Source organism: Pseudorca crassidens, chromosome 2, assembly GCF_039906515.1.
Source record: "Pseudorca crassidens isolate mPseCra1 chromosome 2, mPseCra1.hap1, whole genome shotgun sequence".
Lineage (NCBI taxonomy): Eukaryota > Metazoa > Chordata > Mammalia > Artiodactyla > Delphinidae > Pseudorca > Pseudorca crassidens.
The window spans coordinates 82,041,650-82,067,465 of NC_090297.1; the positions used below are offsets into that span (position 1 = coordinate 82,041,650).

The 25,816-nt window shown below is 45.5% G+C and overlaps 1 protein-coding gene across 8 annotated transcripts in view; it reads right to left on the bottom strand.

Moving 5' to 3' along the window:
- The window catches only part of BCAR3 (BCAR3 adaptor protein, NSP family member), a 206,206-nt gene that overhangs the window by 61,558 nt on the left and 118,832 nt on the right, over nucleotides 1–25,816 (bottom strand). For all 8 annotated transcript variants that reach the window (XM_067726936.1, XM_067726930.1, XM_067726932.1 and 5 more), the window contains one exon: nucleotides 17,478–17,517. In XM_067726936.1, the coding sequence (XP_067583037.1) occupies nucleotides 17,478–17,517 (40 nt within the window). The remainder of the gene's footprint in view (nucleotides 1–17,477; nucleotides 17,518–25,816) is intronic.

Consider the following 25,816-nt stretch of genomic DNA (forward strand, 5'->3'; position numbering starts at 1 on the left):
AGAGGGATTCACAGAGTTAGAATGTTCTGTGCCACTGAGTACAGGTGTAAGTTTTGCTCCCACAACCAGCATCCCGCCTAGGCTACAGGAAACTACTAATAAATGGCTCTCTCAATCCTGCTTATACAGGCAACAGCAGCATCTTATGTTCCTGGAGAACATTTCCAAAGGCTATTCTGTTTTGTAGAAAGCCAGAGGACCTGATTCAGAGGCAAAGGCTCAGATATTCCCTTACAAAGGAGAACTTCACCAGGTACGATGGATTACCTGGGAGGGCAACTCTCATGACTCCTAGATCAAAAGAAAGGAAATTTGCATCACTTCCAAATTATATTTACATCTTCCCAAATTTGTTCCCTATGTAGTCCTTAGGTGGGCACGGCCTGGAAGGAGCCACGGATCCCTGGTTCTCAGCCTGTGTGGCCCTATGGGGCATCCTTCACCCATTGCTCTTGTTCTATTCATCCCAGTGAGGAGCCTCAGCCCCAAACCTGTCTTCCAGCATCCAGCTACTGAAGCACTAATTAAAATGATGTGTCCTTGTCTGGTGGCCTCAGGACCCAGGCCTCAGTCATCATCTTCACTCCAATGCCCAGTACAATACCAGAACATTTGAAGATAGCACAGGGATTCTCAATCTCGATCCACAAACACCTTAGAAGATGCACAGTAAGCGTGTGTGCATATTTGTAGAGACAGGTTTCTTATTCATCATATTTGCAAAAAGATAGGGGACCACCCCCTAGACAGTTAAGAACCACAGAAGCATGAGACGTGAATTGCCACGTGGGGGTTGCTGTCCTCACTGGTGAACCCACCTTGCCGTCCCTGTGGCTGGATTAGGGCTGGTTCCCACTTCATCACTTAGAAGCACTTTACTCTTTTAAACTGTGACCTACCCGGGTTCCCAAACGGGAAGAGGCTACCAAGACACAGTAATTCCCAACGTCCACCACCTGCTCTGAGTGAGCAACCGTAGAATGCTCTGCAAACTGGGAGAGAAGAGGATACGGCACTGTTCTGCTTAGGCTCCTGCCAGTAAAGACCATGGGAAGACAGAGAGGAGGAGACTGGACCACGATGGACACAACTGGACCACACAGCTCCTTTCAAAAAGCACCCACCTGGGCCTCTGAAAAATAAGGATCCAGTTGGAGACTGGTGGCCACAGGAAACAGTCCATCAGCTTTATCATTTCTTCTGTACAAAAAGCTCTTTTGAGAGTGTGAATGGGGGCTTTATGTAGTAAGTTCTCATCCACGAGCTAATAAATATGTGAAATAGCCTCTCAGACCAGGTTCTTACAGCCTGGACACTGAGGTCATTCAAGGAACAATTAGATGCCATCTGGAGAGAGCTGGAACTCGAAGGGCCAAGAGGCATGCTCTGGTTCCCAGGGTCTGACACATCCTTATCTTCACTGACAGAAAGGATGAATGGAGTCAGCTAGCTAATCCATGCTGGGAGCAGAGAATGGGCAAATACACAGCAATTAACAAAAGCTTAAGGATCAGGGGAATGTTGAGATCAGCCTGCCCCAAGCAAATATACCCCTCGACTGCATTCACACATCCAAGCTGAGCATCTCTGCCATAAACCCGGCATTGACCTCACCAAGCTCTGGGCTTTCATGGTTTTCACATAAAGCAATTAGAGCAGAACAGCAACTGCTGTGGCCCAGCTCTTTACAGTATATAATGAGCAAGGACTTGATCGTGTGAAATAGATTTAGTACTTACCGAGGCTTTACAATCCACTCGATTGTAAAGAACAGGCAGACAATTGTGAACCCTTATTTCTGGGATAGACCCTCAATTTTTTCTTAGTTTTAAATGAAAATGGATGTCTCTTCTCTATTAATAATCAGTATTTTAAATGTAAATGCTATTGTTGAGCACGCTGGGTTTTTTCTTAGCTAGAGAAAAAATATGTATTTAGATAAACAGACAGTGATTATTTGTATTCGTGTTTCTGCAGCTTCATAACAGCTCTTTAGTAGCAGGAGACCCTCTAGGACGGCTGTGCTCAGTGTGGTCTGCGGGCCCACGGGAGCCTTTCAGGGAGTCCGTGAAGTTAACAGTATTTTTGTAATGATACTGAGAGCTTTTTTTGCCTTTTTCACTGGGTTGACATTTATGCTGATGGAGCAAAAGCAATGATGGGTAAAACTACTGGGACTGTAGCAGCAAGCATGGGGGAGGCACCAAACTGGATAAGTAGTCACTGCATTTCTTGACCACCATGCTTTTTAAATTTATTCTTTAAATATTAGAAATTAAAAATATGTATTTCTTTAAAAAATAGCCAGTTCCACTTAAGAAGTCCTTGATGAAGCAGTAAGAATTACAATAGTCTCCCCTTATCTGCAGGCAGTATGTTTCAAGACCCCCAGTGGCTGCCTGGAACCACCCATAGTACCAAACCATATATATACTATGCTTTTTCCTATACATACATACCTATGATGAAGTTTAATTTCTAAATTAGGTATAGGAAGAGAATATCTGAATTGCCAACATCACTACTCTTGTGCTTCGGGGCCATTATTAAGTAAAATAAGGGTTACTTGAACAAGCACTGCAATACCTTGAGAGTCAATCTGATAAAAGATGGCTACCAAGTGACTAACGGATGGGATGCATTGGACAAAGGGATGATTCATGGGTTAGGCAGGAAGGAGATTTCATCAGGCTACTCAGAGTGGCACACGATTTAAAACTTACAAATTGTCCGAAAAAGAAAAAAAACACTTATTAGAAAAGATACATGCACCCCAATGTTCATAGTCGCGTGACTTACAATTGCCAAGATAGAAACAACCTAAGTGTCCATCAACACTTAGGATGGATAAAGAAGATGCACACGCGCGCGCGCGCACACACACACACACACACACACACACACACACACACACACACACACACACACACACACACACACACACACACTGGATACTACTCAGCCATAAAAAAGAATGACATCTTGCCACTTGCAGCAACATGGATGGACCTGGAGGGCATTATGCTAAGTGAAGTAAGTCAGACAGAGAAAGACAAACACTGTATGATATATGTGGAATCTAAAAAATACAACGAACTAGTGAATGTGACAGTAAAGTAGACTCACAGATATGGAGAACAAACTAGTGGTTACCAGTGGGGAGAGGGAAGAGGGGAGGGGCAATATAGGGGTAGGAGATTAAGAGGTACAGACCATTAGATATAAAATGAGCTATAAGGATATACTGTACAACACAGGGAATATAGCCAATATTTTATAATAATTATTTATGGAGTATAACTTTTAAAAATTGTGAATCACTATATTGGACACCTGTAAGTTATATAATATTGTACATCAACTATACTTGAGTAAAAAAATATTGTACCACCACATAAAATAAAACTTATGAATTGTTCATATCTGGAATTTTCAGACCATGGTTGACTATGGGTGACTGAAGCTACGGATCAGGGGGACCACTGTATTCACTTTATTACATCCTGGCCCTTGAGTCCATGTCTCGAAATTTCTGTGTGGTGAGACAGGAAGCAGACATACAGCACTTCTCCTGCACACCCAGCACAGTGGTTGTCTCGAGGGAAAGCAATTGTGCCATTAAGTTGTAGGCTGCACTAGCTGCTTTTTCATGGAATGCCATTTTTACTTCAAAGAACGTCTGACAAACAATGGTTATGCAGACACGAGTATTTATTTGGCAGACATTTTCTACAAAATGAACAAAGTGAGCCTGTCACTTCAAGGAAAACAACTGACAGTGTTTGTTGCCAATGCTAAAACTTGAGCTTTCAACTGAAAATGAGAATTTTGAGAAACGTGTATTTACCACCATGAGTGGTAAATACTTTAATGATTTTTTTCATGAACGACGATAATAATGAATGTGAGTTTTGGGTATTGTATAGTGAAATATGTTAACATTTGGAAGATCTGCATATCTCAGCAAAGCAGTATTTTTCAAATGACCAATGCACGATGGTACAAATCATGCATGGGTAAGATCCATTCACATGGCCAGAGAGACCAATGGATGTTAAGGGAATAGAGTAAAAAAAAAAAGTTCATTGATATGATTTCAGATTCCACACTGCAATTAACATTTACGGAACTGCAACTTTTCAAGTTTTAGTATAATAATAAAGAAGAATATCTCTAATGATCTGAAAAGGCTATTAAAATACTATTCCTAGGGGATGAGGAGTGAGCAAAATGGGTGAAGGAGATCAAAAGGTACAAATTTCCAGTTATAAAGTGAATAAGTGCTGGGGATGTAATACACAGCACGGTGACTATAGTTAATAATACTATATTGTGGGCTTCCCTGGTGGTGCAGTGGTTGAGGGTGCGCCTGCCGATGCAGGGGACGCGGGTTCGTGCCCCGGTCCGGGAAGATGCCACATGCCGCGGAGCGGCTGGGCCCCTGAGCCATGGCCGCTGAGCCTAAGCGTTCGGAGCCTGTGCTCCGCAACGGGAGAGGCTACAGCAGTGAGAGGCCCGCATACCGCAAATAAATAAATAAATAAATAATAATAATACTATAGTGCATATTTGAAAGTAGCTAGCAAAGTGGATCTCAAAAGTTCTCATCAGAAAAAATTTTTTTATAACTATGTATGGGGACGGATGCTAACTGGTCTTATTGTGATCATTTTGCAATATATACAAATATCAAATCATTACATCGTATACCTGAAACTAATATAATGTTATGTCAATCATACCTCAATAAAAAAAAGACTATTCCTCCCTTTTTGAATTACATTATCTGTGCAAGACCAGATTTTCTTTAGACTTCAACCAAAATGATGTAACACAACAGACTGAAGGCTAAAGCAGACATGAGAATCAAGCTTGTTCTATTAGACTAGACACTAAAGAGATTTGCAAAAATGTAAACCAATGCCATTCTTCTCACTAAATTTTGTTTTGGAAAATGAATATTTTTTATAAAACATGCTATTTATAGTCACATAATGGGTTTAATATTGTTATTTTAAATGAATTAACTAAACATTAAAAATTCCTACATTTTAATTTCTCATACAATAAATCAATAGCTAAAACCCACATAACAAAAGCTCTCTGGGGTCCTCAATAATTTGTAACAATTGAAAAGGGGTCTTGAGACCAAAGAGTTTAAAAACTTAGGCTCTCATATATCTAACCTACCTGTTTTACATAATTTTGATTAAGCCATAAGTTTTCAGCATCAGATCTGTGGAGTAGACTAAGGTATATAAATAGAGGAGCATCTATTTTTATAAGTAACTATCATAAAAGCACTAATGATTATCAGAGGAAATTTGGAAACAGAGAGAAATGTGAAAAATAAAACAAAACTCCTTAATTGCCAGGAAGTTAATTTTGACTTATTACCCAACACTCAATCATTCTACTCATACGTGTTTATCTTACAGAAATTCTCGCACAAATGCACACCAAGCCTTCTCAGTGAGGCAATGTATCCTTCCAGTACTGAGCTTCACGCTTCTTTTCTCCCACCCATATCCAGCCCCTCTGGAAATCCTGAGGCTCTGCCTTCATATTATATGTCAAGAATCCCCCTTCTTCACCACCCCTTCTGCCATCACAGATCCAAATCATCACCATCTCTCACCTGGACGGTCACCACAGCCTCCCATCTGATCTCCCTGCTCCTACCCTTGTTCCTCACAGTCTGCCAGCAACATACAGGTCAAAGTGATCCTGCGAAGGCTCCCCATCTCACTCTGTAAAAGTTAACATCTTTACTGGGACATCCAGGCCCTGTGCAACCTGCCTCATCCCCCTTCCTCATTCTCTCACATCAGCTTTCACCACTCTCCCTCAAGGCCACGCCCTCTGGCCCCACTGGCCTCACAGCTGTTCCTGAGTGGAAGAGGTGAGCTCTGGCTTTCACGGCCTTGCCCTTGCTACATCCTCCCCCCATCAGACACCACTCTTTTTTTTTCCTTTTTTTTGGCCACGAGACTTGCGGGATCTTAGCTCCCCAACCAGGGACTGAACCCGGGCCCTTGGCAGTGAGAGTGTACAGTCCTAACCATTGGTCCACCAGGGAATTCCCCAGACACCACTCTTGACTTGCCCCTCCACTAGAAAGTCGCCCTCTGGGTGAGGCCTGCCCTGGCCACCCTACTTAAATTCAACGTCCCCTTAACTCCAACATTTAGTAGTTCTTTCCCCTGATGAATTTTTTTCAGCTCAGCACTATGTCTACCGAACGTGGTGTACTCGGTTGTCTTCTCTGTCTTCTCACCATTCCACCCCATAATATGAGATCCATAGAGGCAGGGACATTGTTTTCTTCACTGCTGTATCCTCAGGCCCTCGAACAGTGACCAGCAGATGGCAGATACTCAATAAACATTTGTTAAACGACTATGCCATATATAACAAATATGACTATATTTGTTAAATAACTGCAAAACTGTTTTTAACAAGAATCCAAATGACAGTAGGAAATTGGTTAAATATAATTGTATTTCACACAATGGAATACTGGATAACCATTCAAAAGAAGGAGGTAGGGCTTCCCTGGTGGCGCAGTGGTTGAGAGTCCGCCTGCCGATGCAGGGGACACGGGCTCGTGCCCGGGTCCGAGAAGATCCCACATGCCGCAGAGCAGCTGGGCCCGTGAGCCGTGACCGCTGAGCCTGCGCATCCAGAGCCTGTGCTCCGCAACAGGAGAGGCCACAACAGTGAGAGGTCCACACACCACAAAAAAAAAAAAAAAGAAGGAGGTAGACCCACATGTTTAACAGGGAATGATGTCCAATGAAAACAGGAAGTTGCAAAGCAATATGTAGTTATACACAATTTTTGGCAATCAATCAAATTGTTCCCCAGCTCAGCATTCTTGCTCTCTTTAACAGTTTGACCATCTCAGAATTTCCTAGGAACACTTGAAGTTTCCTCACCCTTCCCATTCAATAAATATGAGAGTCCCTACTCTTCCCAGAAGACTCCGCCTGCTGTTCTCTCCTGCCACAGTCAGCCTGGGCACACACTTTCCCGCATGCTGGGGTGATATCTGTCTTCTGCCTCACCTAATACCAGCTTCCTTCCTGTCAAGTCACCATTTTTTTCAGCTGTCAAGTCACAATTCAAATATAATTTTTTCCAAGAAAACTTCTTGGTAATGACATGTGAAACTTCAGATCGATGCCAACTCCCCCTCAAAATGTACATACAGTATTGCAGCATCTTAGAGCTGTTAGCCCAAGAACGTTAGACAATTAATTCTAATAATAAAATGCCTTGACAATTTTAATGTCTTATATGGAGCTAATGAAAATGACTTGCCTTCTTACATAATTTAAACACAGACCTTAGTTCTGAGGTTGTAAATATAATGCTATGGCACACTCTTACATTTAATATTAAAAGCTCCCAGAACACACAGAAACTGTCTCACAGCCAAACGCTGTGCTGTTGTGTCATTCAGTTACCACTAGAGGGCAGAGCTTAACAGCAAACGATTCCAATGCTGAAGAGCCTGGCCTCTCATTTGCGGGTTGATGAGTTACTGGGCCCTCACAGCTGATAACAAGATCCCTGAGCTGAGGATTGAGAGATCAGAGCCATAGAGGTTGCCAGAACCACTTTTTAAAAGTGTATACCTCGGGGCTTCCCTGGTGGCGCAGTGGTTGAGAGTCCGCCTGCCGATGCAGGGGACACGGGTTCGTGCCCCGGTCCGGGAAGATCCCACATGCCGCGGAGCGGCTGGGCCCATGAGCCAGGGCCGCTGAGCCTGCGCGTCCGGAGCCTGTGCTCCGCAACGGGAGAGGCCATAACAGTGAGAGGCCCGTGTACCGCAAAAAAAAAAAAAAAAAAAAAAAAAAAAGTGTATACCTTTGCCTACATGTGTGAGTATTTAAGATGACAACAGTGATTCTGCAGTTTTTATACTATACCAGGTTGGCAAGAGAAGACAGAGTGAGGTTAGGGGTGGGAACCTCCTTGCTGTCATGAAATAAAATCACTGAAGAATTTCTGGAAAATGTTTAGAGATCTGTGTGTGACTTACTTCAGGAAACTTAAAGATCTTTGGGACAAGCTCATTCCCTCGCCCCTGAATTTCAATGCCCTTCCCATCTGGCTGTATATGGTCATCAGTCAGTTACTAAATATTTATTAAGAGGACAAGAAAGGGTCCTTGCCCTCAGAACTCACATTCTAATGAGGAGTGGTTATTGTTGTATTTAACTAAACAAATAGAATTTGGCACAAGTGCTGTGAGGATAATACTCAAAGTGATGAGGCTGCGGAGGCTGCTTTTAGCAGGGGGGTCAGGGAAGGTCCCTCTGAGGCAGTGACATCTGAGTGGGGATGCACCAGCCACCGGAGAACTAGGGTGACAGCTACAAAACCAGCATTTCCAGAGTGCCATCTACCTAGCAGGCACTGTGCTAACAACTTTGTGTGCATGAACTCATTTAAGCCCTACATTCTCCCATTTACTGTTAAGGAAATTGAGCTCCAGAGAATTTCAGAAACTTGCCCAAAGTCACACAACCAAGAAATGGCTTAGATGGGGCTGTGCCTCTGTATTAGTCTCCTAGGGCTGCTGTAACAAATTACCACAAACTGGATGGCTTTAAAATAGAAATGTATTCTCTCACGGTTCGGGAGGCTACGAGTCCAAAATCAAGGTGTCGCAGGGCCACACTCTCTCCGAAGGCTCTAAGGTGGGACCATTCCTTGCCCCTTCCTAGCTTGCGGTGGTGAACACTGGCAATCCTCAGTGTTCCTAGGCCTGTGCACACAACAACCCCAATCGCTGTCATCACATGGCATGCTCCCTGTGTGTCCAAATTCCTCTCTTCTTATAAGACACCAGTCATTGGATTAGGCCTACCCTCACCCAGCATGACCTCGTCTTAATTTGATCACATGTGCAAAGACCTTATTTCCAAATACGGTCACATTCACAGGTACTGGGGGTTATAGGACATCAACACATCTTTTGGGGAACACAGCTCAACCCACGACAGCATCCAAGCACCCTCTTCAAACCACTCAGCTGTTCTACCTCAAAAGAACCTTCCAGGCTTGAGGGAAAGGCAAAGACCCGGCGGCAGCAGGAAAAACCAGCATGGAAAAGTTTGTGAGCAAGGTGGATGGCAGGAGATGAGCTTAGAGGTGAACAGGCCACCAGAGGATGGCTGCGAAGTCCAGTTACAAAGCTGAGTCTGGTCAGAGGCCATAGCTTCAATCCCTGCTTACATGTTAGCTCTCCAGTCTCTCCACCAACTCTCCTACTATTGGGGATCTCAGAGGAGTCCTCTTCCTTCAGCCAAGGATGAAAGCTGCAGCACAGAACATGAACGTGAACCTGCCGTTATTCCACTCACAGGCCACCCCGGGCTCCCTCAAGCACCTCCAGAGGGCAGCTCCAGGGTCTGACCTTGATTCAAACCATCAAGTTCAGAAGCCTAGGGGGAATTCACTTCTGACTTGGGACACTGAGAAAACACATCTCAGGCTGTACTGGCAGAGCAATATCTGGCCTGAGGAGTTATCCAGACAAGCCCCAGGCAAGAGCAGTCAGGACTCAAGCTAGTTCCGCACACCTGTTCACCCAGAAGAGCTGAAGATGCTAATGCGACAGGAGAGATGCTGCCGCTCAGAGCAGACGGGTCTGCCTGATGGGAGGCTGAGGTGTGTCCAGATCACGCAGTGTTGCAACAGCATTGTCTCTGTGATTGTGCAAGATCACACAACTTGCACAAGGACTCACTGCTGTGTCCTCGGGCAAGGTCAAGGTGATGTCGATGACCCACGGCTGCATCGTGGAAGAGGCAGCATGGAAAGATGGGATTTTTTGTGGAAAGCCTACTACGTATTGTTCAGAGGAAAAACAAGGACAGTGTACGTGCATTCACTCTAGAGCAGGGGCCTACAAAACTTTTCTGTAAAGGGACAGAGAGTAATTAGTTCAGGCTCTGTTCTGTCACAACTACTCAACTCCATCATTATAGTCAGAAAGTGGCAATACATCAGTGAATGGATGTGGCTGTGTTTCAATAAAACTTTACGCACATTGAAATTTGAATTTTACAACTTTCACATTCTTCTTTTGATTTTTTAAAAACCCACTTAAAAACATAATATCCGTCTTCAGCTTGTGGGCCTACAATAGACAGCAGGCCACATTCGGTCGCAGGCTGTAGTTTGCCAACTGCCCACCCCACACCCCTCCCCCAGGCTAATGATATCCCCAGCTGCTCATGAATTAACTTAATGTCATCGTGATAACAAGGTCTCCAACTGGAAATCTTTCCTCCCCTAAAATCCTTACCGGCTTTTGGCAAGATGCCAGGCATTGTGTGAACTCTGGAATTGCCCGTGGCTTCCTCTCTGTCACCACCTCCATTTAAGTCCTGCCGGGAACTGTCAACACACCTTATAAAACAGCTCTTAATTCTGTCTCTAAAAGGCCTCCGGCACCTGCCCTGACTTTCCATTCCCACTGCCACTATCTTAGGTTAGGCTCTTGATGACACTTTCCTCCTACTCGGCCTGACTCGACTGAACAATTACTAACACATAGAATCTGCCCCAAATTATCTGTCGAACGAACAAAGGCAGTAAAGTAGCCACAAGCTCAGCACTTTCTCCATCTGATCGGCAGTCCGATGTGGCCCATCTCCAAACCAAAAGTTTCCCCTAGTGAGGCGGCAGCGCTGAAGGGCTAAACTATGATAAGCATTTAGCTTGCTTTTTTGAAAGTCAGGCTCAGCTGAGGTATAATCTGCCAGGAGTAAAAGTCACCCTTTTCTGTACAGTTCTGTGCGCTTTGAAACGACCCCAATCGAGGAATTCCAATCATTGCCCCGAAGTTCCCTCATTCCCTTTTGCAGCTGACCTCTCTCTCTACTCCTTCCAACCACTGATGTGTTGTCTGTACTGTACGGTTTTATCTGCATCCAACAGTCCAGTTCCTTTTTATGGCCGAAGAGGATGCTGTTGTGTGGGTCTGCAGTTTATCTGCTCGCCAGTCCAAGGACGCTTGAGCTGTTTCCAGTTTTTGTCAATGACAAATAATGTCACCATCGGCATTCACATACAGATTTCAAAATGGACGTACGTTTTCATGATGAGGTTTTACTTTGTATAAATGGCCGTATCTTCACAGACCTGCAGGATAGGATTCCATTGAATGAAGGCCTGTCCTCCATCCCTATTCTTCTGCCTTCTCCCCCTGCCTCAGCAATCTTTTACAAATGCAGTAACATTAAGCCTCCCAAGAATATCTGCAGAGAACTTTTTGGGGTGGGGTGGGAGGAGCTGGATGGGAGCTGTCTTCGTTGCTCCCAGGATGAGCCCCAAAGCTGCTCCCCACTCATGGCGGGCGGTGTTTGGCCTTCTCATCCACAGGGGGCGGTGCTGGCTCTCTGGGTGTGCAAGCTCAGGCAAAAACCTGCAGAGCCAGCCATCGGGCCATTATCTGCTTCATGTAACTCGTTAAAATCTCATGGAATGCACAGCGCACCATTGTTTTGGTAAGTCCCTTTCATGGCTTTGTGAGCTGGCTAATTCAGAGCAGACTGGCCTGTTTTCCCCGCTGGAAGAAAAAGACTCTCCTCAAAGACGGCTATTTAACCGTGACCATGGCTGCAGCCATCTTGAGCACAAAGGTGGGGGGGGGGCGCTACAGCCCCCGCCGCCCCCGCCCCCAGCGAGGCTCCCACAGCCCGGGCACTTATTCTTGGCGCTGGAATTCGCATAATGACTCCTCTTTTAATCTGCTGGGTGACCTCATGTAGCCCCGGCAGACTGCAGGAAACGGCCTTGCTGAGATCTGAGCCTTGGGCAGTCTGTCAAGTCTGTAAGACCCTCTTAGAAAGCATTTTCAGAGTGTTAACCCCATAAGGACCGATCTCCGGGTAGCTCTGGGCTCCTGAGCTGCCGGTGTGCACCCCAGAGGAAGGAGAAGTCCAAGGGCGCTGGTCGCCCCTCGAGATACCGCTCCAGTCCCATCCCTTCTCCTAACCCACAAAGCAAGCTCAGAAACCGCAAATCATCTTAGAAAAGCTCGCCAAGTGGTTCCAGCAAGAGTCGACCAGGGCTGACGACAAAAGAAAGGATATTCGTTCACTAGGGAGCTCATGGGAACAAAAGGCTGCATTCAGTCCTGACACTTGCTCACTGCAGAGCCTGGAGAGCAGGCTCTGTCCGAGGGCACCGTGCTGTTCACAGCCTGGCCTTGCCTACACCTTGCTTAATTTGAAAAAACAGGCTTCCCAATGTCTTCTCGACTTTGCTATTGCTATACTTATTTTTCAATTTGTCTTTCTTAAGGACAGTTTATTTTAAAATGAAAAAAATCTATAATAAACATTTCTTCTAAAAGAAAAATCGCAAAACCGTAATAAACATTTCTTCTTAAAAAAAAAAAAACCACCCAGCTCTGCTGTAGCTAATCACCTCCTCCTCTAAAAAATATACTTTTAAACCACTCTCAGAAAAGAGACTCTATACTATAACTGTAAGGCTGTGCGTGAAGAAGCTAGAAAGAATTTGAATCTTCAGTCTAAAAGGAAGATAGGTATTAAGAGGAAGAAGAAAGGAAATACTATAAATTTATAGTTTAGTGAGTATGGGGTGGGGGAGGGCAACTCCCAAAGGTTAAAGAAGTAGCCCCAGGAAAAAAATGAAAAGAATGATAAAGAGTGAAAATGAAAGCAGGTTTCATAGGTTCAAGAGGCATTGCTAAAGTGAAAGCAAGGGGATCATAATAGCAAATGTAGGAGGGTTGCGGGTAAATCTCCAACCTTTTGAGGTAATACGATGGGTGGGCACTTATTATCTGCCACATCCTTGGTCTCAATGTCTGAGACACAACATAAAATGCCACCCTTGTTCCAATCGATGTGGCAATTTTATGATCAAGAGTGATAGATTTATTAAGAACCCCTTACCACTTGCAAAAACCGTTCTGCTCCAGCTTGTCACAGGCAGAGGGGATCCTAGAAGTCTTAAACTAGAAGAGACGTTGGCCCATCCCCTGGTTTTCTAGTTGTGGGGAAGATGGAACCGATCTCGAATGGTCTTGGCCTGCGGTGGCTTGAAGCAGGATTTTGGTTCCCCGGCCAGAGACTGAAGTCAGGTGGCGGCAGGGGGAGTGCTGAATCCTAGCCACTAGACCATCAGGGACAGTGGCCAGTGACAAGGCCCTGGCCCATCAGCTTTGTAGAAATGAATTCCCACAAAGAGACAGAAAGTAGTGAAATAAGTGTTCATTAGGAGGAAAAAGGATACATGTGAATAGACTCATACAGGCAGACTCAGAGGAAGAGTCATGCCCTCATGGTAGTTTGAATCACTTTTACGGGGCATTTCTTCCAGGCTTCCTTTGGCCAATCATCTTGCTTTGCCTGGTTCTGAGTCTGTATTTGGTTTATCTCAGGGTCTTCCCCTGTGTGTGTGCACGCGCATCTCTTAGCCAAGATGGATTCTAGCAAAGAGACCTATATGGGTAGGTTGACATCACCTACTATGGTGTGGTGCCCCCTCCTTTTCTGACCTCCGAGGATCCTTTCTGCGCCTGTGTAGTGGGGAAGGTCTCCTTGACTTCGAGGATGAGGAATATGGGTCTCTTTAACCCTTATCTGGGCAGGGCTCAGCTTCTCCTCCCTCCTGTCTCCCTAGAAGGGGACAAACCCCAGCTGCTCAGCCTGGGGCCCACCTATCTCCTGCCTCAGAACCCACAGAGAGAAGGTGGAAAGTCCAAGGTCATGCTGCTAATTAGACCAGAGCGTGGACCAGGCTCCCCTCCCTGGAGGGTCTTAGGGGCTGTGTAACTTGGAGTCTCCTATTGGAATGCTATCTGGGAAGGATAACACACTGAGCTATTACCATGTATTCACATTTTAATACAATTATTTTTATCAAATGTTCTAAGCAGCTACCTGACACAGGTCTAAGAAATTAGACACAGAGTAAATACATTTTAAAGGCAGTAAAAATATGGCAAAGACTAAATGGGGGGCAGTAAGCAGGTAAAGCAGCCCAGAAGATAAACTCTACTGAACAATTTTGCCTAGGGCTATTTCCTCTGTTTAAAAAAAAAAAAAAAAGTTGGTTTTTATCTAGGGTAAGGTATGCTAGGTACGCGGAGGAAAATTCCAGAGTTGCACACTACTAGCCAAAGTCACTACCTTAAGAGCAAGAGGAAGGTGCAGCTGCTTGGAGGTTTCTGCTTTCCAGTCTGGAAGAAGTGGTCTTGTTCAGATATAGTGAAAGAGAAACAATTATATTTGATTACAGAAAAGGATCTCATGACTCTACAAAACAGTTAAACTCAGACCTTCAAGATGATCATGTTTTAAGCTACTGGGTCGGTGGGAGTGGGGAATGTGGAGAGAGGAGGGGGCTAGGGACACAAGGAAAAGGTAAAAAAGAAGAAGAAGAAAAAAAAGAAAACTCCCCTCGCTAACAGTCAGAATTAAAGAGACAGAAACAGTGGAGAATAAGATTCCAAAATCCCTGGGGGTTCTTTGGATCTATTCAAATTTTCTTATCACATCCAAGCAGGGAATTCATCACTTAGGGTAACCAGGTGCCACTGGGAGGCTCCAGCAGGAGGTAAGCCTGCTGAAGAAATGAAAGAACTACCAAACAGCCCTAGGGCTTCCCCGCCAAGCACTTTTCCCTCCATTCCTCACACAGAGGAGCTCCTCGTAACCTAGCAACCACCTGCCGGGTCCCCTTTCACGCTGCCTTACTGACGTGCAGCAATGCCAACTGTGGGAAGTGCTAGGAGGACACAGAGTACAAACTGGACACGACTGAACTGTGGAGTCACTCCCTGTCTCCTGCCACGACACAGCAGCCCCATCACCCCATGAAGTATGGGTCAGCTCAAGTGCTTCCTCTCGCCCAGACACGAGGAACCAGGGGTGGTCCCAGACCTCGCTCTTAATCAGAGCACTGGGAAAACCAGGTGAAGACGGTTAGAAAGTCTCCATGGTAAGGGAGACTTGGGAAGGCGGCTCCTAAAAGGATGAGAACGGCTGTCAGTTGGCCCCAACTGGGTGCTTCTACTGCCGAGATGATACCCAGTCAGATATCCTCTTGCTCCCCGCCCCCCCCCCCGCCCCCATTCTGAGGTCACAATGAACTGCTAAAACTCTGACTCTACCAGAAAGCGCCCTACAGGAGGCAACATACTTTACATAGAATACGTTTGTCCGTGCCCGAGAAAGGGGATGATAGGGAAGAAACAGCTCAAAGTCAGAGGGCCAAACTGCATCCACTTTATCTGCACCTCTCACCTCCCTCAATCATCTTCAGCCACCCTCCAGGCTCTAGACACCAGCTGGCACAGATATACGAGGGCTTGGAAGCATGGGCTGGTCAGCAGGGCTCAAGAGGGTAGCTAAGTCTGAAATGCTAGGACGGGCCTGTGCTGGCCCAAGACAACTGACACGTGGGTCCATTCAGACCTTGAGGCCCAAGGCCTCTATGAGTGTGTTTTCAGAGCTTTAGTGCCCATGCAGGCAAATGAAAATACCCTACATTCACTCAGCAAATCCCCAAGCCATTCCTCCAAACCAAGGGCAAAGTGAGAAAGAAAAAAAAAAATGCAATGCATCAAGGAGGGACGTAGAGATTTCATCTCTAAAGCTCTGACCGGATTCAGATGAGGATGGGAGGAAAGAGTAACCTTCGGAACACCTCAGCGAGTCCTTGAAGAGGGTACTCCTTGAGCCACCAAGAGCAGTTCTATCACTGCCAGGGAAGGCAGGGGGAGCCCAGCTAGATGGAAGCACCGACAACCTCACACCTCTTCTCAGTCAACACGACAACTCACAATGACCAATATTCATGAATGAGATGCAATAGCTTAGATAATACTAAGTAAGTCAGTCCTTCCCAAAGCCTCTGCTTAGGTTTAGAATTCATCACTGGATTATCTTAAAAAGCTGGGACTTCAGTAAAAGAAAAAACTGAATTATGGAGTAAAGGGAGCGGGTGAGCACAGCTTGAGTGAGCCTGCAGTGGGAGATAGCCAGTTTCTGGAACATGGCGTGCAGTGAGTTCTAAAGGACAGCTGTGATTTACACACTGCAGAAGTCTAGGGCACATTTTTTATGTTATGGTCAAGTCAAATCATAGTTTATGTGGATAGTGTCCCCAAATTCCTTGCAGAGTACAACCTGCACAAAAGCGTATGTGATGCCGCCAACACATCATTTATAAAGCCCTGACCAGAGTCTGACACAGCAGCCCTGCTGGTTTAGGATTACACGTTGGCTGCAGTTAAGCTACAGCTTAGACATAGTGGGGGTAGAAGAGAGGGGAAAAATAAAATCCACCTCCATTCCAACAAACTTTATTATGACCGCCTCCAGTGGCCACGTGGTTCTACTAGAGTTTTCTCCTCTAGGAGAAGCTTTAGACCTTCCATTCTCTGGTCTAAAGGGAAGAAATGCCAAAACCCTGGGGCAGGCACAGTCACAGGCACACAAAAAGCAACAGGCCTAAATACTCCGAAGCCAGGATGCGGGAATAATAAAGACAAAATGTGGCTCCTAGGAGGCAAGAACCTTAAGTCCTAACTTGTACCATGATTTCTCCTAAAATTTAATGATATATTTTTGTTATGAGAAATCCGAGTTCTCTTTTCTGTTGTAGGTGCCAGACGTAATTACAGTTCTCGAAAATAAAATAAAATAAAACAAAGATACACACCTGAAAAATGGGGGGGGGGGGACAGAAGTGAAAAGCATCATTTCTTTCTGTTCAGAAGATTGTTTAGAAGCGTTGAGTATTTGGACGCACTGAATGTCAGCCTCACTGGAAAGTAAAGTATTACACAGCTCATGGTCCCAGATTAGCCACTGAACAAGAGGGTGGCTGCTGAAATGGAAAGGATGGCTCAGGAAGCCTCAGGGAGCCTTCAGTCCTCCACTGAAGGTAAACACAGCTTCACAACTCCTGTCTGCCATTCCAAAATCCAAAAACTCTGAAAACTGACAATTTTAAATAATTCATTTAGCAGCAGAACAAACCCAGCCTCATTTGGTGGCAAAATGTGACCTGAACTAGGTAAAATCATTTGTAGTCTATTTATCCCACTTCACGTGAACATTCTCACATTTCACTGCTGAAATGATGGGCTTGATTGTGGGATGCTGACCCCAGCTCCCTTTGGGGGTGTTATATATATATGTACCATATTACCTTTCCGAAAAATTCTGAAGTTTTAAAACACATCTAGCCCCCAGGGTTTCAGATAAGGGGAAGAGTTTGTAAACTTATAATAGGGTGACATAAGACCCCTGCAAAGATTACTAAAAGCCCAAAACAGTCAAATTACATCCTGGTGGTTTCAATCTAACCAGCTTCCTACACAAGCCAGATGGTGACATTATCTGGCAACACTGTGTTAGAAATGGGAAATCTATTACCACAGGCTCCCTACTACACGTTAAATCCTGGTTTCCTACCTTCACATATTCCAGAGTTGGGTCCAGAAGATGCTGATCCCTGAAAAGAGAAAATATAAATATGAGAACAATTGGGAACAATGCAATCTTACCCTGGGTAAAATGTACCCAACATTATTTCACCCTGTTCATTCACATTATTAAGATGGCCCCACCTCCCAGGCAATACCCACAGCAGACAGATAAGGAAGTTAGAACAGACAGAGATTTCTTTCACAGGTGTCTCCACGGGGTGGAGGACGTATAGGATACCACCATGACCTCAGTCTAGAAGCTCCACATGTTTTCCTGTCAAATTCAAGCTCCAAGAGTTAGACTATTCATATGTGGTAATTCTAGATTCACTCTGAACATAGAAATTAGCCTAACGGTCCGAAGCAAAGAGCTGTGAGAGATGCGAGTAAAGCAGGGCTGGATGCCCAAACCTGCAACACTTTGGACCAGGCAACTGTGTCACACCCACTTTGACAGAAAACGGAGGCTCAGGTGGGCAGATCGGCTGCTCAAGGTCACCCAGCACCCGGGTGAGTGAGTTCTGAACCCAGCTCTGCTTCTAAATCACCTTTCTCTTTTGCTGTCAAGCTGAGCAATTCATCCTAATTTTCTTTGGTGCCCCAGTGTTTTTTCTCTCCCCATTTAATGTCTGCTCATGTCTATCATACTGTTAGGATTAACCAGACAATTAAAAGTAAACAGCAGTGGTGTCACTGAGGAGGCTGACTTATTATAGTGGAAGAGGATCTAAGGCAAAGGAAAAGAGGGAGAGACATGAGAGCTGACGTTTCCAGCACCGGCAGAGTTACAGCAAAGTGCCCCCCTTAACAGACTATGTGAAAAGACAGCTGCCTTCAGAGACTTAAACTCCACAAAATCAACACATCACCCTGCAGAGACGGGATCATTTTTTAAAGGACAGAATGGCTCTGTAGCCGACAGGAGTAGTCTTCTTAAGGTGGGGGCGGGGTGTCAGTATACCTACAAAGTGGACGCATCCTTCAGAAGGCGGGGGATCACTACCGGCAAGCAGCTGCCTCTGGAAGGGTGAGCTCAACCCCAGACCCTCGGGGGCTTGGATGCTTCCCTCTGTGGAGAGACTGCAGCCCTTCTCCCCTGAACAGGGGCAGCAGGACCCCTGCTGGGACACAAGGAGTCGATCCCACAGCTCAGGGGCACACCATCTTGTTGTGAAATGGATCCAACCCCCAAAGCTATTCCTGGAGTGGTCTGTCCACTTAGGGCTGCACACAGGGCACACGCACAGAGGCAGGCTGGCTTCGGAGATGCTCCTCTCGGATGTACAAACGGATTAGGTTCTGAAATGAGTCCCTTTGTAAGGCCAAAGTATCTGAGAAGGGCTTAAGCTCAAAGTCCCTGGTGCATTTCCATCAAAGAGGGGTATAAATCAGTCTTTCAGAGCCTGAAAACCAGGCATACTCTTTGCCTCCAAGCTTGTGTGTGTTAATCAGGCATCTTTTCCCAAAGCAGCCGAGTCCGTCTGCTGTGCTGGGTCACCACCTCTTCTGCTGCAGTCTGGACATTGCATTGATGTCATCAGACTTCGCGACCATGGGACCACCCGGCTAGTGACTAAAAACTTTGTCAGCAGGGCTTTGGTCATACTCCCCTTTAAATTCGAAAACTCCTGGTTTTCTACTGAATTAACATTTTAGGCTTATAGGCATCCGGTCTTATGCTAATCATCTGGCCCAGTGGCCTGGCCCTGGGCGTGCAGAAAGATGTTAGAACCACTGAAATGCCGTTTCTCATCTTCTTCAAGTTTCTATTTTTACGTAAGTTCTAAAATGTACATTATATACATTCAGACACATATGTCAATGCATGGATAAACCGTGTAGGTGTGTGCTTTTTAAACCAATGATTTGGTCTCGGGATCTCTTTACACTCTAAATAATTGAGGACTCTGAAAAATTTTGTTCATGTGGGTTATATCTACTGATTACTGATATTAGAAATTAAATCCGAGAAACTTGCAAAATATTCATACATATTTTTAAAGTAAACCCATTATATGTTTAAATAAATAACATTTTAATGAAAAACAGATATGTTTTTCATAGCAAGACTTTAGTGAGAAGAGTGACATTGTCTTACATTTTTGCAAATCTTTTAAACGTCTGGCTTACCAGAAGACAGGTAAATCCTCACATCTACTTCTGCATTCAATATGTCGTGATATGTCTTGGTTGAAATAAATGAAGAAAATCCACATTCACAGTTATGTAATTGGAAAGGGAGGGATATTTAATAGACCTGCATATAATTATGGATGTTCTACTTCGATAACATGCCAAAACTTGACAAGTAGTAGTTTCTTAAAGGTTAGCTGTGATGTGGAATCTGAAACCATATCTCTTACTCTTTTCCATCTGTCCTGCACTTTGAATGGCCATTTTGTCCATGTGTGATTCCATAACCACTATTCTGGGAAACACTGGTTCACTGGTTATACAGATTTTCCAAATTTTGACCCATTTCATTATCATGTAAAAGAAGAATCACATTGGTTAATACCATCACTGATCTCATCAGAAGTTACTAGGTACTGGGAATTGCCAAGCTTATGGCAGAGGATACAAGTCTTCTAACTTGAAAGCTTGAATTTTTTCATTGGCAACTAACATTGTCAAATATTTTCCCTGAGCTCCATTCCATTCATTTTGGGGAACCTATCTGCCAAATACCAAGACCACACAGTCATGATCGGCAATTTTAACTCTTTTTTTAGGTGATCAAAGGTCATTCTTTTAGTAAATTCTTTTTAGAATTTTGTCCAGGATCTGCTCTCCGCACCAGATTTAGCTGTAAAAATCCTTTTCCTTTTACCTACTGGAAGCTGAAACGTTCCTCTCTCCCTTTCTCTAGAGATGTACCTGAAAACTCTGAGCTAGTTCTCTCAGGATAGACCCCTCAGACTCTCTTGGGGAGGGTGTGGGACAACCAACACGAGTGCTGTGTATGAGTGGCTCCTGAGGCAGCCCCAGCTGCAGCAGGGTCGCCGCTCAGAGATGGGGTCACCTCAAGGCAGGGTGGCCCATGTGAGACAGGTGGGGACCTGGGACCCATTACTGCAGTGCTTGCACCTGGACAAATATCTCCTGGAGCAACGGAATATAAAGAAACTATAAAGAACTAAAGATAACTGCACACGTGCACGGTTGGGGCAAATTATGAATAAGATACAAAAAGGCCAAAACCCAGCTGCCACTTCTCAGGTGCCAGGAGCAAAAGCAGGGTACTGCGCATGAGCCCTGCACACAGCACCACCAAGAGGATGGGCAGACCACCTAATCCACTCTGGCCCGACCCACCGATCTGCGCCTGCGCTCACCCCGTTTAAGGGACCAGCTCTCCCCCACTGAGGGAGCGAGCAAGGGTACCTGCTACTTGTTTTCACTCCCTCGTGCTGCAGCACGAGTCCCAATAAAGCCTTGCCTGAATTTCTTGTCTGGCCTCTCATCAATTTCTATTGATTAAAGAGTCCGAGGACCCAAGTCAGTAACATACCTGCTCTCCCCACCACCCTGCTCTCCTGCCCAGAGACCCCTGCACCTAGGAGCCTGGGGTGTTCTCCCAAGTGTCTCCCCAGCCTCGGATGAACTCCCGTGTTCCTATGGCGCTCCTCCACCACACACACTTCTTTTGGCAAAAGAGAAGGAAAACAAGAGCTGCTGGTTAGGGATAAAACTGAAGTCCCCTCTTGACCCCGCCCCCAAATGAACTCTGCTAAGGAAGCCTTGCTCATTCTGTTCCCAGAGCAGAGGGGGATCCAAGTTCTAGTTCAGTGCACCAAGGGGTGCCCTAGTGGATCCTTGTATTCTTCTACTCGTCCTTTTTTTTTCTTTTTTTTGCGGTACGCGGGCCTCTCACTGTTGTGGCCTCTCCCGTTGCGGAGCACAGGCTCCGGGAAGCGCAGGCTCAGCGGCCATGGCTCATGGGCCATGTGGGATATTCCCGTACCAGGGCACGAACCCGCGTCCCCTGAATCGGCAGGCAGACTCTCAACCACTGTGCCACCAGGGAAGCCCCTACTCGTCCTTTTTAGAGAGACGAGGGAAGATAAGGAGAGTATGATAAAACTGAGTGAGTGTGTTATAAATCCAAAAGCTTTAAAAATCATTGCCTCGAACCAAATTAAAATTATATTTAAATGCAGAAGTGCTGTGTCTCCTTTCTCAGCCAGCCTAACCCTAGCCCTAACCCATCTAACCAGAAAGAAGACATGAGCTGGAAAACATAGCAGTTGGCCCTGTAGCCCCAGCCTCTAATTTGAAATCGAATACCCTATTATTCATACAGGACTGTGCCACAAACACTCCTTAAACCATATCTTTATATTCCCCAAAAGAGATCACTGGAAAACAAACACAGAAACTTGGCAATGTAAATGAAAAGCTTTTTTAATCTTTTTTTTGCTTATGTCAATTATGAATCTCCACCCATGTGAAACCGTGATGTTGTGTGCATCTCTCTTTACAACTGCAGAGTCTGGCAGGCACCGTGGCCCCTCCGTCAGGCAGGCTGCCCCGCTGAGCGCCATCCACAGACCGCAGGAAAGCAGCAGGATGAAACTGGACTCTCCTGTTATTTTGTTCTTAGGTTTATTAAGTTTTAAATAACATCACTGTGTTTACTCTGGTTAAATCATTCTTTCCAGCATCCCACTTTCTTAAGTTCATACTGAGGGATGTTTAGCTGGGAGTCACAGAAATGTTATACATATTTACTATTTTAGTTTGTTTCTCATCGGTAACCAGGTTAATAATATCCTCCCTCTCAAAAGGACACTTGATGTATAAGTGGTTGCTATTTTGAGTGAAGAGGTTTTCTGTCTTGAATACACAAACAAAATTTCACTAACATAGATCTTTTCTGAGCAGTTCGAATACAGATGGAGATGGAAGTGCCCTATGTCTGTCTTCAATTAGAGAACGTTTTAAGTGAATGGATGTTTCCTTATTTAAATACTATAGACTAACTTAATGGCTAATGGTGTTGCCACACAAATGTCCCTTTGGATAAAACATAAAACGGAATTGCTTGTAATACATGATTATTTCATACAATGGAGGGATGTGAGAAACTAGATCCAGCTATTCCAGACTGAGGCTCCCCTTAAACTCCACGCACAACAGTGATGTGCAGAGCTGGCACACTTCCTCTGTGCAGGTGGCATGGTGTTTCCATGCATGTCCACTGTATGTTTATTTATTTATATATGGTCTCTCCCTCTACAAGGTGAGCAACCCAAGAGTAGTGATGTGTCTACTTCATGCCCAGTATGTCCCACAGTTCTTGCATTCATCCCACAAACATTATCAAGTATCTACAATATGCTATGCAGTTGGCCAGACAACAGAAATACGAGAACCAAAGACAAAGGCCCTGCATTTAGAGAGGTTGCAGGCAAGTGGGGAACACAGATCAATTGATCCAGCACAATTCAAGTTAGTGAGAGTGTCAGTGGGAGGTTTGAGGGCTGAGTAGGGACTTGTCCCAATGAAGAAGCTGTGGGGTAGATGGTGATGAGACATGCCCAGGCAATGAGAGAAGCACGTGACAATATGGTACGTCTGAGGAACCACAGTGTTGTGGAGTTAATTCCCCGCTGGCCCAGGCCACCATCATCTCTTCCCTGGACGCCTGCATTACCCTCCCCAATTCTACTCCATCTCCACAATCTCCACGATAGCAGCCGTGCTACTACTCAGATCACTCCCCTGCTCAAAATCCTCTAACATCTCCCATCCAGTCAGAACAAAACCCTGAGGTCCCCACCGTGGCCTTCAATGCGCTGGTTGGCATGACCCCAGCCAGCTCTCCAACCTCATTGTGTTAGGCAGAATTTCAAAGATGCCCCCTCCCAAGATTCCTGTCCCTTGGTGAGTCAGTCAAACACTAATCTAGGTACTGCTGTGAAGGGATTTTGCAGATGTTATTAACATCGCAAGTCAGCTGACATTAAGACAAGGCAATTATCTGAGGGGACCTGACTTGAAGAGGGAGGGGGATTTGACATGAGGGACACTGTTGCCAGTGTGACGTTATGAGAGGGTCTGTGATGAGGCCCAAGACACAGAACCTCCAGGAGATGGGAGCTGCCCCTGGCAGATGGCCAGGAGATGGAGACCTCAGTCCTACAACTGCAAGGAATTGAATTCTGCCGACGACCTGAATGAGCGTGGAAGCAGATTCTCCCCCAGAGCCTGAGGTGAGAACGCAGCTGCTGACATCTTGAGTGAGACCCTGAGCTGAGAACCCAGTTGAGCCATGAAGGACTTCTGCTCTACAGAAACGGTGAGGTAACAAACAGGTGTTAAGTCACCAAGTTTGTGGTGGTGTTACTCAGCAAAAAAACGCTAATACGCTTGTCTATTCCATCCAAGCCCTACTGACTTTTCTTTCTGTTGCTCAAACATATCAAGCCGGCTCCTGCTGCTGTGGCTTGGCACTTACTGTTCCTTTGCTTGGAATAGTCTCCCCAGATATACTCGAAGGCTCACTCCTCACAGCTCTCAGGTCTCTCTCAAACATCGCTTCCTTAACCATCCCATCTAAATGAGCACCACCACCCTCTATCCCCTTTTCTGGCTTCATCTTTTCCCATATTATCTGATATTATATGAAATGTTTATTTGCTCATGGTCTGTCTGTTTCCCAGAATATAATCCTGCAAGAGTGGGGCTTTCTCTGCTTTGTGTACCTTGGTGTCCCCAGTACTTTGCACATAGCAGTTGTTCAGAAACCACTTGCTGAATTAACGAAGAAAAGAACAACTAACGGAAGCACAGGGCTGGGGGAAGCAGCAGGACTGGTGGGGGTTGGGAGACCAGGATGAAGAAGAGGCAGAGCCGGATCATAAGGGGCTTGGACGCCACGTAAACACATTTAGACTTTATCTTGAAAGCAGCGGGATTTGTTCAAGGCTCTTAAGCTGGAGAATAACCAGAGATTTGTGTTTTAGAAAAATCCCCCTGCAGCAGTGTGGAAAATAGATTAGTGGGGGGCAAAGCGGAGTCAGGAAGACTAAAGGAGAGGGTACTAAAGGGGTCTGGGTAAGAGATGACGAGGCCTGGATTAGAGCGATAGAGGGAGTGGGGGGATGGTGTACAGACTTGAGAGACTTTTAGAACTGTGAATAGATAGACCTTGGTAAATGGCAGGATTTGGTGGGTGAAAGGGAAGAAAGAGGTAAGGACACTCACTGAATTCTTTCTAAGGGAACTGGGTAGATGGTGCCTAGCACTTGGCAGGGACTCCATACATTTGTTAAGAATGAATTAGCAGGGACTTCCCTGGTGGTGCAGTAGTTAAGAATCCGCCTGCCAACGCAGGGGATATGGGTTCGAGCCCTGGTCCGGGAAAATCCCACATGCCGCGAAGCAACTAAGCCCGTGTGCCACAAATACAGAACCTGCGTGCCACAATTCCTGAAGCCCACGCGCCTAGAGCCCGTGCTCTGCAACATGAGAAGCCTGTGCACTGCAACGAAGAGTAGCCCCTGCTCGCCACACTAGAGAAAGCCCGTGAGCAGCAACGAAGACTTAACACAGCCAAAAATAAATTAATTAATTAAAAAAAAAAGAATGAATTAGCAAACACCTCTGCCTCAAGCACCATACTGTACTAACTAGACTACCAGGTTCTGAATTAATAGGACTTTACCTCATTACCATCCATGTTCCAGTTAGCAGTCCACACGATTGCTGCCGTTTAGCTACTGAATGTCTCAAATAAGTTCTCCTTCCTTCTCAACAGATAAATAAGTTACTTTCAGGAGAGTCTTTCACACCCCTCAGATTATGAACACATAAATCTTTCCCTTAAAGTATGATGAAATATAACATTTAAGGGACCCCTTCACACCAGCAAAAGTAGTTAACTCATGAAGGAAAGCCAGAGAACAGCAAAACCAAGTAGCTGTGCAGAAGCTAGACAAGAGTGCCCGATTTTGGGCTTCCCTGGTGGCGCAGTGGTTGGGAGTCCGCCTGCCGACGCAGGGGACATGGGTTCGTGCCCCGGTCCGGGAAGATCCCACATGCCGCGGAGCGGCTGGGCCCATGAGCCATGGCCGCTGAGCCTGCGCGTCCGGAGCCTGTGCTCCGCAACGGGAGAGGCCACAACAGTGAGAGGCCCGCGTACCGAAAAAAAAAAAAAAAAAAAAAAAAAGAGTGTCCGATTTTATATAACCCTTTGGTCCTCTCCATCACCCCCACCTCAGTTGCCACTGCTTGCTTATGTCTTTTCCGCAGGACTGTAAGCTCCCTGAGGTCAGTGGCTACCTCTGTCTTGCTCACCAATGTGAACAAGCACATACAAAA